This window comes from Rhipicephalus microplus, chromosome 6, assembly GCF_043290135.1.
Source record: "Rhipicephalus microplus isolate Deutch F79 chromosome 6, USDA_Rmic, whole genome shotgun sequence".
In the NCBI taxonomy this organism is placed as follows: domain Eukaryota; kingdom Metazoa; phylum Arthropoda; class Arachnida; order Ixodida; family Ixodidae; genus Rhipicephalus; species Rhipicephalus microplus.
In genome coordinates, this window is record NC_134705.1 from 140,927,654 (window position 1) to 140,939,512 (window position 11,859).

Consider the following 11,859-nt stretch of genomic DNA (forward strand, 5'->3'; position numbering starts at 1 on the left):
GGTGCGGGTCGTTCCCTCCTGTGTAGTAGACGTCGTACGGACGGACGGACGGACGGGCGGACACGAACGAACGGATGGTCTTTGCCCCACTCATCATCGTTAACTTCGTGGATATGCTGGGATTTTTTTTTAGTACGCCAGTAGTCGCCACAACTATCGTTCCCAACATAATGCTTATTATATTGAAGCTACAGTTTTCCTTTATGTACAACTTCACGCATCTTTCTCATACGTTCCCTTCATTTCATGCACTTTGCATCATTATGTGTGCAACCACAGCCAATGATTGTAATAAAGGCAAACTTGTGTCTCACCGATGTGCCTCGCAGCCTTTCGTTTCGCAATACGATCGAAGACGCCGTTTCGGCTTGGGGTAGAGCAGGAAAACTGAGGCCGCGACGATCGTGAGAAGGGTGATCGCCAACAGCGACACCGCGAGCAGCCTCTTCAATCTCCTTCGAGCAGGGCTCGAAAAGTATCGATCCTGCGATTAGTGTACGTATGGTTAGCGACAATTGCATGTTCGGTCCATTGCGAGTTTTACCAGAAGATTAGCACCGTGTTATACACATTAGCATTATCGATGCCGTCTGTTTTAGCAATCGGTTTGTACTTACCTGTTGTATGAGGGTTTCCAGGTTAAAACGCGCAAAAAGTAGCCCGAGAGACAAAAATTAAACAAAACCTAGACAACTTATACGACAGGGGCAGTAAATGTGCATAACTAAAGGTAGCCTCGTCACCGTGACAGCCACTTCGACATTGAGAAAAATGTTAAGTACAGCATGTACACTCAGAAATCCTAATTACAGATAGCCAAGAATTAATTCTTTCATTTCAGCAACTATTTGGTGCAGGATAACGAAGTTTCTTGCGCTGTTTCTAAATTGGAACTCTCTTAAACGTGTATTGCATAACTTTCATAGATATGACTAGAAAAAATGGTCTTGCACCGACAATAAAAATGAGTACTGTATGAATGCGATTAAAATACAGCTATTTTAATTGAAGCAAAGGTTTTAGCCAGTTTCACAGTAATTTTCTGCGCGATGATGAAGTCCGAACGGTTACTATTCCTAAGTCGCGGCGCAAACTTAACCCTTAGAAATTACGAGAGAGATGTCTGGAATATTCTGCTTCCAATGCTGACGAGTGCAGAATGCCGAGTGAAGAATGCCTTGTACGTGATACGCTTTCGATTGTCCAGTTCATTGCCAATGGTGATTTGAAGGCGCATTCTGCAATGGGCGAACAGCTTTTATGCAGCGTGAAATGGCAGACGTACATCAGAAGGCACATGAGGACACCACACAGCGCTACTTGCGACAGCATGGTGGTTTTCCAAAGCTGACCTGCTATAAACCATGGTCGCCCTGCAGCTGACCACGTGTTTTTTTTAAGTCATTTTAAGCGAAAATATGGCAAGCATAATATCTTACATCAACACTAACGCAAGAAACCCAGCTGTTTAGGTGACAATGATATGCACGACTTCCCAATAAACAAAGCAGGTGCGTCTGGAAGTTCTGCTTTAAGGGTCATACGGATGGTCTCTTGATAGTCAATATACCAACACTGACTGTGCTGTGATACAAAGGTCGGCAGGCACGCACAATAGAGCGAGAAACTCTTCAGGTGGCACATCTATTGATTTGCAATTGTGTTCTCTAATCGAACATTCACGAACCTGTTTGTTTGGCTGAGATTGTTTGGCAGTTGAGAACGGAACCCTATAAATCACAAATGTCTTTAAATTAACAAAATTGATCTGAATGATTTTTGTGAACTAATCTTTTGTAGCCCGATATGGAACTGTGGCAGTTTCCTGAGCCTATTAAGGACTGAGAACACTATCTTAATATAATATTATTGTCATGCCACCTTCTTGAGATTATGCGACGGCTGGGGAACATGTGGTATTACGGCCATGCGTCTCGTGTCTGCCATCATGTGGCCATGAGCGCTTGACTTATTTAAACTTCCTTGGAACTTCCGGAACTCTTTTCAATTGTCTTTTTTTTTGCTACACATGCTGTTTTAGCGTCTGTAGTCAGATGTCTATAAGCGTGGAATCTGCTTGTGGAAGTTCAGCTTTGTTAAGTGAGCATAGGACGTATTCAATGCTTTGTTGTATCAAGTCGTCGCGATACCTGCTCAGTTAGTATTAATTGAAATAAAATAAAGTGAAGCTGTTTGAACGAATGAGTCATAGCGCCAGCATAGGCGGTTATAAGCAAACAATAATTGCGAAAAAAGAGCTCACAGTCTCTAGCAGACTGATTGAATGAACAGAAGAAGGGGCCCAAGACATACTGGCCGATGTTTCAATGGATGGACGTATTTCGCCAAGGGTGTCTTACATGGTTGTTTAAGTTTATGCTAGTTAAATGGTAACGTCATGTTTCCCTTCACCGCTGGTGGTACTCGCTATGGACCTCTTTACGGAGAGGAGTCCTTCATCCTTTCTGGGCTGTTGTACGAGAGTAAAAAAACCTGACGTCACAACCTCGGCAGTGCATTTTTTGGGGGAGTCACGCGTACTAAAAACAGCCCAGAGAGAACTATGGTGGTGCCCGAGAGTCCTGGGTGAAATTATTTATATGCAATGAATAATCTGGAGAGGGACGGTATTGTACAGAGCTCGTCAAACGTTTCTAGGCCACTATCCTATGAATTTTGTGGCAGCGTGGCCTGGGAACTTTTGACTCCCCCCCCCTCTCTTGTACTCTCCAGATTTTCTCTTACATAGAAATCACTGCCGAGGATAACTGGGAACGTGACGTCGGTACCATAGAACCCAAGGATAATTCCATAAAACTAACCCACATAAAACTAATCCCCAATTGATGAAAAAGATAGGTGCCGCTATCGAAAGGTCACCCAGCCTGTGTTAGGCTTGTTCTCTTCATCATTCAATTTATATGCATCTTATTAACATTCATCGACACCCTCCTTACCTTCAAACCACCGAGATCTATATCTTTACACGAGGTAATGGCGCTAATCGATAAGGGCTACACCTTGAGTAGGCGCTAGCAAGGTGTCAAAACGGGTTTTACAGATAATCAGTGCCTACAGCGGCACAGCGGCAGTACCTGTGCCGCATTTTCTGCAGTGATGCGAAAAGATGAGTGCATGAATTCACTCGACGTGGCAAACCATCTTCGCTTTACTCACAGTGATAGATGATAACTCCATGCGAATGTTGAAGGTCGTATTGGAGGCTCTTGTCGAGTCCTGCCTCGTGCGCTCCTTCTCCCCAAAGGCCGTCAGCGTCTCAAGGGTCTTGTACATGTCGGCTACTTGCGACGGCCCGGACACCATTGAGCCTGGTTTCCCCGGAGAAATCGTGGATCCAGTGATTGCGGGGCTATCGGAACCTGTCGATGGGGCATCTCCGAGATGACCTGCCTTAGAAGGAAGATTGGTGGCTGGCGTTCTCTTCGAGAGCGCAGTGCGGGTTGATGCGTCCTGCTTGACAGCGGTATCCGCCACCTTTGCCTGCACAGTGAATGTTTCCATCATAAATGTGTGAAAGGTAAAAAAAAGCAATAACAGAATTGACTGAGATTCAGGCTGAAATCATGACCTGCATAGCGTTGTGTGACAGCGAGGACTGTCGTAATGCTCTGCATAACGACTGCTTAATTTGTGGGACAACACGCTTCTGTTAAGGAGCCATGTGCACGCCGATATCTCGCTATGTTTTAGTGAATTGCGTGTCATTGTTATTATTTTTTTAAACAAGCCAGCAACCGTGGAAGACTTCGCGAGACTTGGGGAGATATACAGACATACAGGGAAAATTTTGGGAACTCCGCCTGGTTTTGCTAGAACATTTGGGACGCTGCCATACCTGGGGAGACATTACGAGAGCAAGCAAGTCTTAGCAAGACCTAGCAATACCTTTTGTTAGCGATTCCCACAGAATGCTTTAAATCTACTTTTTTTACGAAGCCCTGCACATGCGTCCTTCACCTCGCGGGAAAATTGCGAATGTCTCTGTATCTCTCCAGTATTGCTTTTGGCAATACCGGTTGCCCTGGCCCCGTATCAAAATTGCATAAGGCCGCACAGGAAAATGAAAGAGGTGGATTACGAAATGATTCATAACTATCGGCGCAAGCAGAGATATTTCATGCGCAATATACTTTCAAGCAGTTCTTCATAGATGGTGACTTGTGGGTCATTTTAATGCGATATCGTTAAAGAGCTCGTGTCGTGGAAATTCCGGCGCCAGCGTCAGTGTCGGCGTCGTTGATTGTGAGCGAAATATTGAGAGAGATGCAAGTAAGATAACAAGAATTCTGGATATAAGTAGCGGATCTAACCCGTGTCGTTTGCGTGGCAAGCGGTTTTTCTACCATAGCTGCGCCTCTGCTTATAAACGCAGTAAAAATTACTTCCTCTCGTTGGGAACGCAGTGAAAGTAACTTTCATGCTTTACAAACACAGGTGTCCCGTATACATGCTTCACATTACAACACGAAATATTGCCGTAATAATGCGTGATACAAGCGTAAGTTGCCATTTGGCGTCATCATAAGGGCTTCATAGTTTAAAGCCAGATACTCACTACAAAAAGCACACTATACTGCACCCTTAAGGCCACGCAGTGGGCGCACAGCAAGTTTGCAAAGATTTCATTCACAGAGTGTTTGATGTACCCACTAGGAGCAAAATATCGCTATCGTGTTCAACTCTTAAAGGCAAAGATTAAGGGCCTCCCAATTTAGGACGACCTAGTGGTGTAAATAGTTATGCGAAGTGAACGAATGCTGTCCACGTAATCTAGACAGCAGTAACCTGTACGCGAGGCTTACTCACCGGGACGTCTTGAACCATCGTCTGGGACGTCCGAGCATCGGAGGCAGAGGCTGCCACTGGCGGTGAAGGCATCACGGAAGGAGGACAGGGCTGGGGGTTCACCACCGACGTCCTTCTGTGATTTTGAGGCTGTACCTCAGCGTTGCTCACTCTGGCAGCGACAGCCTTCTCCGAATCTGAATGTGTGGAGGCAGCTTCGGGTTTCTGTGCTGCAAATAAAGATGCGGAACTTGCGTCGACGGCGGCAGTCGGCTTGTTCGTCTCGGTGTTGCTCGATTCATTGTCTTCGGTAGCTTTCCTCCACGTAGATGACATTTTGCCGGTTGATTACTGGGGCATTTTCGAAGAATCATCAGCTGAAAAAAAGAAACGATGGCGACCGAGCATCGGATCGTTCACTTCTTCTGCACGTGCCTCGCGCACACGTTGCGTAACGCTCAAGCAATTCTACTCAGTCGACTGCAGCAGTATAATTATATACATTATTTGATGAATAACAGGTGATCTTAGTTTTATGTTTGGCTAGGAATTTCACACGCACATTTTGGTCTTATTATAGCTCTCGAAAATGTTAGCTACGTAACCGTAACCCTTCGCTGAAGCTATAGCTACCATCGCGTATTTCTCGCTCTGATGCGGCTCGCTTATGCCGCCTATGAATAGGTGTTGCATTCACAAAGGCGTACTCGTCTCGCGCTGGCACGGCGGACTCCTGTACATATGACTCTCACGGAAGTGAATAGACAATGAAACGCATCGTGTGCGGCTACGCTCAATATATATATACATATACCCGGCGAGGCCCTCTTCGGATGCTTTTTGGACCGGCTGTACACGAAACTCTTTTCTGTAACCTAGTTTCCGAAGGCGATGAACATGTGCGTCGACGGTGTATACGTAAAATGCACCAAAATTTGTCATCTCTTGGGACTATGTCATGACGCCGTAGAATCGCTTGGTGAAAGTTTGTCTGATCACGGAGGCACCACATGAAGGGCGGAAGGCTTGGAATGAAGGAGGAGAGGGACACCAGCGCCGCTGCTTGCCTAATTCTGGCACCGCAATGAAGTTGCTCGAAATTAACCAGAGGGAACTCTGGTGCTGCGATCGTTCAGCCATCATAGGAATTATGGGTGGCACACAAATTTGTCTAGTATTTGTGCTTACGAGTATAGATGGCCTTGTGGATTCGTTTATGGCTGTGGTTTCGTTTTGTTTCAAATAAAAAAGAATGAACGACACACTTCATTTGAATTGGTCATCCTAAAAGATGAGGGCGACGAAATGCAACTGCTGAGCATTCGCCTACGCTTCGTTAAAAAAGCTGCTCCAAGCCACGCGACACCAAACGAAGCCGAAAGTATGAAGGATAGGCAAGTTTGTGTACTATCCCATGATTTCCATGCTCGCTGAAGCGCCCTGTTGCAGCTCGCATAGACCGCGCAAAAGTTACCTCTGGTGTACTTATAGGAAACTCTGGGGGCATCACTGGGGAGTAGCTGTCACAAGTGTCTCAGCGCGAGGTGATTCTGAGGCCCGAGCTGTCATATGCTGTAGTGTAGCTTTCGAAGACGTCCCGGTTATCGACACGAAACGTAGCCGCACCAAAAGCATTTCTTATAGAACTGGCATATCGAAACAATGCTATAGAACAGCGTCTGTAGCTCAACCGCTCAAATGGAACCTTACCGAGTGCATATGTGCACGGTCTACGGAACGAGTGGAAGAAACATCGCAGTGACAACAACGGCGGAAAGAAAGGTAAAGAAGATGGCAACAAACAAACAAACATCACAAGAAAAATAGATGAACAGGTGCCCCTGAAGAACGTACTGAATTGGTCCCGAAACGTCCGGTCAGTTTACGGTTTTTAAATTCAACATTAGAAACTTTGGACTATAAGTTGGCTGGAGGGTTTATCTTAGTCGTAGGAGCTTGGCATAACGCTGGAAAAAGCCCTGGCGCGTGCTGCTGTGCCGACGCAGCAAGATGTCACCACGTACAGCGAGGGGTTAGGAAAGGGAAGTGATGCTGATGAAGAGAGCAGTGGTGAGAGAAGAGGAAGAAGAGAACGTGGTGCCATCGTAGGCTGTTATTCTACGTCATTGCTTGACGCCACGCACGCGGACAATCTGTAGCATAGCAAGAAGAGGTCGGGAAAGTGATACGCACTAGGAAAAGGATGTCGCTGTCGCGTTCAACTCCTAAAGGCATAGCTTAACACTTACGATTTATTTTCTTCATTACCAGACGCAAAGCTACGATGTACTGAAAGAAAGTCGTAACTAAAATTTTCTCTGTCACGCGTCCTTTAGGCTAGCGGTAAATTGCATGCTGTATCAAGATTCAAAAAGGCGTGCGTGCCGAAAAAATAGAGTCAGTCCCACCACTTTCGACTGTACCACTAAAATTGAAGAAGGTGACAGTTGGATAAACAGTTATTTGTCACTTGTGCGGCTTATCACAAAACTATCACCATCATAAACGGCTGTTTGCCAAAGAAATTATGCAAGTTTCACTACTCACAGCTCCACGAAAAAAGGACAAGGAACAACCGACTTCGAAGCACAGTGGCCAGCCGAGTACGTACAACGAGAGAGTAGTACTAAGTAGCAAGGAAACCAACAGTGGCTGCGCGAAGACCCCGAAGCGATTGAAGGCATACACTAACGACGTGCCTCTGTCGTCTCTGCGACTGTCTGTAGCTGAACTCGAACCTCTCTTGATTGAGAGTCAATGTAAGAGCAAGCTTGCATGACCTAGCTAAAGCCCAGGAATGATCTGGACGTAAGCTAGAAACAAACTCTGTCACCTAGCTAAGACCTCGAAAGAACCTTGAAACAACCACAGAATTCTTCACAATCATCTGGTGCCGCTGTTTCAAGCCTAGCGCGGCACAGAGCTGGCAGTGAAGTGGCGCAGTTCAATCCGGTGTGCGGCGTGACCACCTCTACTGCACCTACGCAACAGTTGGCCCAAGCACTGCCCGAACGCGTGCTATAGCGTGTTTCGGCCTGCGTAAAGGTCCGTGGCCTATCCCCCTTACTCTCAGAAACCGTGTGATGAGCGTCAGGGAACGAGATTCTGCAGACGCGTGATGAACTCACGTGCTCCTGCGTGGCGTGCTCCCGCAATAATTTGGGATGACTAACAGCAACAGAAATTACAGTGGACGCGTCAACATCGGGCAAGGTGTCTGTGATGAACGGAACTTTACGTCGACTAACGCATCGCTGTTCGTGCTACCCATGGTTCCCTTTAGTTGGACATAATGTAATTTTTTTCCCTCATCCTTCATCTGAATTCATAATTTCCCCCTTCTATTAACGCCAGTTTTATGGCCCGCCCCCACAGAGGGTGGGAGCGAAGAACCAAGGCAGAAAAAGCAGAAACATGGGCAGCGTGAGCGCGAGGCACGCGCAGAAGTCTAGTCGCTTGGGTCGAACGCACCCAGGCATCTAAGGGCTAACGAACCAACCAACCCTCGTCGAGCGCTCCTGTTCCTCACACGCTAAACAGCAATCACTCGCAATGTCATCCTCGGCGAAGACTACAAGCCAGGAGAAAGCACCGAATGCAGACTCTACTGCAACCAGTGCTGCAAGCGTAGCACAGGGAGGTTCCTCGGCACTTTCCAAGCCTCCAGCACAGGACAAGCCATTCCTCGATGAACGAAGGAGTCGCCGAAGCCACCGCAGGCAGAGCAAAGCGCAGCGCGGGCCACAATCTTCCATGCAGAGCAGTGATACAAAAACGCCGAAAAATCTGGATGTCCAGGTCAGCCAGTGCTTTAATTCGAGCTTTTACTGTCATAGTGATCGCCCATAAACGCAGAGCGCTTGCCTTACGTTATGCATGACTTAGGAGGTCTTCTGTATTGACACTGTCGGTTATTCAACAGCAGACATAAAAAACAAGGAAATCTCTATATTTTAAGGCCAGATTTCCGCGCCTGACAGAGCGGCCATACAAACTATAGCTTAATCTACGCGAGTCTCCTAAAAATACTGGGTCGGTTACGTATGCAAACTGCTTGGTGCGAAATCCGCCAGAACCAAAGTATACCACTGGTCAATCGCATAGTTCAACGCTTTTTCGCCCTCCTTGATTACGATGGATCTGCAATGCCTGCACTGCACCAGAACATAATGGTGCTTGCAGAACGAGAAGTTTTCTTCGAGGTTGCTTTGGGTGCTGCATGTGTCTCGGTGACAATTCCGCCACTTCTATCGTCGCAAGACTGTCGAGATGTGTCAGAGTTCAACGCTTAGGCCGCATTCCGATAGAGGTTAGGTGACCAGGTTTGCCAGAAAGTGATGATCAGATACCGTACACCACTTCGCACTCTTCACGTGGTTTCAAGCAATCAAAACACACTTGAGAGGAATTAGCAAAATGATATGTGCGGCAGTTTCACTTCCGCTAATTCTTTTTGTCAACACAACACCGTTAAAGAACTAAGGGTGCATGAGGTTTCAAAATTCCTGTGGCCTATACATTAGTGGTTGTTTCGCTTAATATAAGGGACGTTGATTAGTGACTCATCCTTAAGCTTGCGGGCGGATTCTGTCAGTCGCCGGTGTGAAATGTGAACCACCGCTGTCAATGTATTGACGTTGAGCAGTAATTTCAGTGTTTGTCCTTAATATCTCATGGCCCGTATTAGCGAGAGGTTCTGCCACTGCAGTTGCTCCTTCGGGAAATCTTCAACCAATCCTGGCATGAGGCATATGCATGAGGCCGAATGCGCCATTAAAAATTGTGACGCAAAGGTGGTTCTCTTAATATTCTACCGGTTTCACACCCTCGTCCCACGAAAGCACATAACTGTTTCAAGCTAACAAAGGGTTAAAGCCCAACTGCAACGAAATTTCACTTGAGTGGAAACGTCCCTATAGATACGCAATGTACATACGGTAAGTTAGGATAACGACTGTTAAAAATCTTGCAGTCGCGAATTTATTTATAATTGCTGCAGTAACTGCCAGCAAGCAGACGACGTGGACCTCTAGCGGTGTGCCCAGGCAAATCGGACAGAAGCAGATGTGACGATTACTACAGAACGTCGCCGCATCGCTCCTTGTGAGCAATTCTCCCTGCCACTGAATCCCTCTTTCGTGCGTTGAAAGCACTTTTCAATGTAGCTCGTTCAAAACGCGCCTCTACGTTTGTTTGTTTTTTCCTTCCTCCATGGTTTGGACTACATTGGCACCGCCTAAAGTGAGCGCGTACGAAACCCGTTCGCGCTGCATTGAAATCGTTGGTACGTCAAGTTCATGCCAAGCAGCATTTCTGAATACGGGGATCAGACACTGCAAACCCACCTGTGGGAAGCCCAGACCAGCGCACGATAACACGCATGTTCATGCAGTTTTATTAAGTTGACATGAAAAAACACACATTCTAAGGGGCGTGTTCACGATATGCGTGCTCTAAGATGGCGGAGGAGACGATAATTCTGTCGTTCACGACACTTCCGGTTAGCCGTAATGGCGCTGTTTTAAATGCGAAGCGGCCCTTAGCAAACTTCGGGGACTTTGAGCGTATCTATCTATCTATCTATCTATCTATCTATCTATCTATCTATCTATCTATCTATCTATCTATCTATCTATCTATCTATCTATCTATCTATCTATCTATCTATCTATCTATCTATCTATCTATCTATCTATCTATCTATCTATCTATCTATCTATCTATCTATCTATCTATCTATCTATCTATCTATCTATCTATCTATCTATCCATCTATCTATCTATCTATCTATCTATCTATCTATCTATCTATCTATCTATCTAGCCGCCTACAACTTTTAGCTTTCCTGGCTGTTTCGATATTGGTATCAATACCAAACTTTGATTGGCATAACATGACTGTAAGAAGAACATATTTGACTAATCATAACATGAAAATCATTATATGTATGTCGTGAATGTCCTGTTTTACATTTTATGGTCCGGTAGCTCTTGCGGTGGTTTCGTTCACATGACATGTTGGAAAACTCGTATGGTATGACATGATTGCATGGTGAACACAAGCGACAGACCCCAACATGAAAATCTTGACATGCATGTCTTGTAACAACATGACTATATGCCACTCTCATGGTGCGCTCGCGGCCGTTTTGCTAGCGCCACATATACCAAATTTACTAGTACGGTACGTGAACTGGTGACGAAGGTATGTGACTGGTACAAACATGATAATCATGAGATGCCGTGTCATGTAAAAACATGACTACATGCCACGCTCATGATGCGCTGGAGGCCCTTCCGCTAGCTTCACGTATGCCAAATTTGGTATTACGGGACGTGAATGAATGACGGAGGTAAGACACTGGTGCAAAGAGGATTAACATAACATGCGTGTCATGAAATAACATGTCTACATGCCACGCTTATGTTGCGTTCGCGGACATTTTGTTAACGTCATATATACGAAATTTAATATTACGGTACATGAATGGACGACATGAGTAATTGACACATCCAAACATGATAATCACACGTGCGTGTCATGTAACAACATGACTACATGCCACACTCATGGTGCAATCGCGGCCGTTTTGCTATCTTCACATATGCCAAATTTGGTATTACGTGACGGCAGTGAATTACAAAGGTATGTGACTGGTGCAAACATAATCATGAGATGCGTGTCATGTGACAACATGATTACATGCCACAGCCAAGGCGCCAATACTCTTCGACGTAACACGGTGCGCGTGCGCGCCGGCGTTCATTTTCACACCGGCGTTGCCACGCCAGCAGCCGGTCCTGCTATAAATTTGCAAGCGCGCGCAGCGTTGCGTTGCTTTGACAGCGCGTCCGGCGTCCCTCCGTCACGGAAAGAGGCAGACGCTGTGCTGTCTGGGTAACGTAGTGGGTGTGAAATGCAGCAGGTGTCGGCCAGGCGTCAGACTATAGAGCCCTCGCATTTGTTTAACGTATAGAGTCGCTGTGCCCAGCGTGCGCGCGCGTCAGCTTGACGTTGGAATATATTGGGCTCTTCATGATGCACTTGCGTCC

At 46.2% G+C, this 11,859-nt stretch overlaps 1 protein-coding gene across 1 annotated transcript in view; it reads right to left on the bottom strand.

Annotated features, from left to right (window-relative positions):
• The window catches only part of LOC142766037 (endothelin-converting enzyme 1-like), a 30,507-nt gene extending 25,314 nt beyond the window's left edge, over positions 1-5,193 (bottom strand). Inside the window, exons 1-3 of the mRNA XM_075867851.1 lie at positions 4,828-5,193; positions 3,178-3,501; positions 315-484 (exon numbers count right to left, since the gene is read on the bottom strand). Of these exons, the coding sequence (XP_075723966.1) occupies positions 315-484; positions 3,178-3,501; positions 4,828-5,142 (809 nt within the window). The 5' untranslated portion in view covers positions 5,143-5,193. The remainder of the gene's footprint in view (positions 1-314; positions 485-3,177; positions 3,502-4,827) is intronic.
• Positions 5,194-11,859: the final 6,666 nt, after the last annotated feature.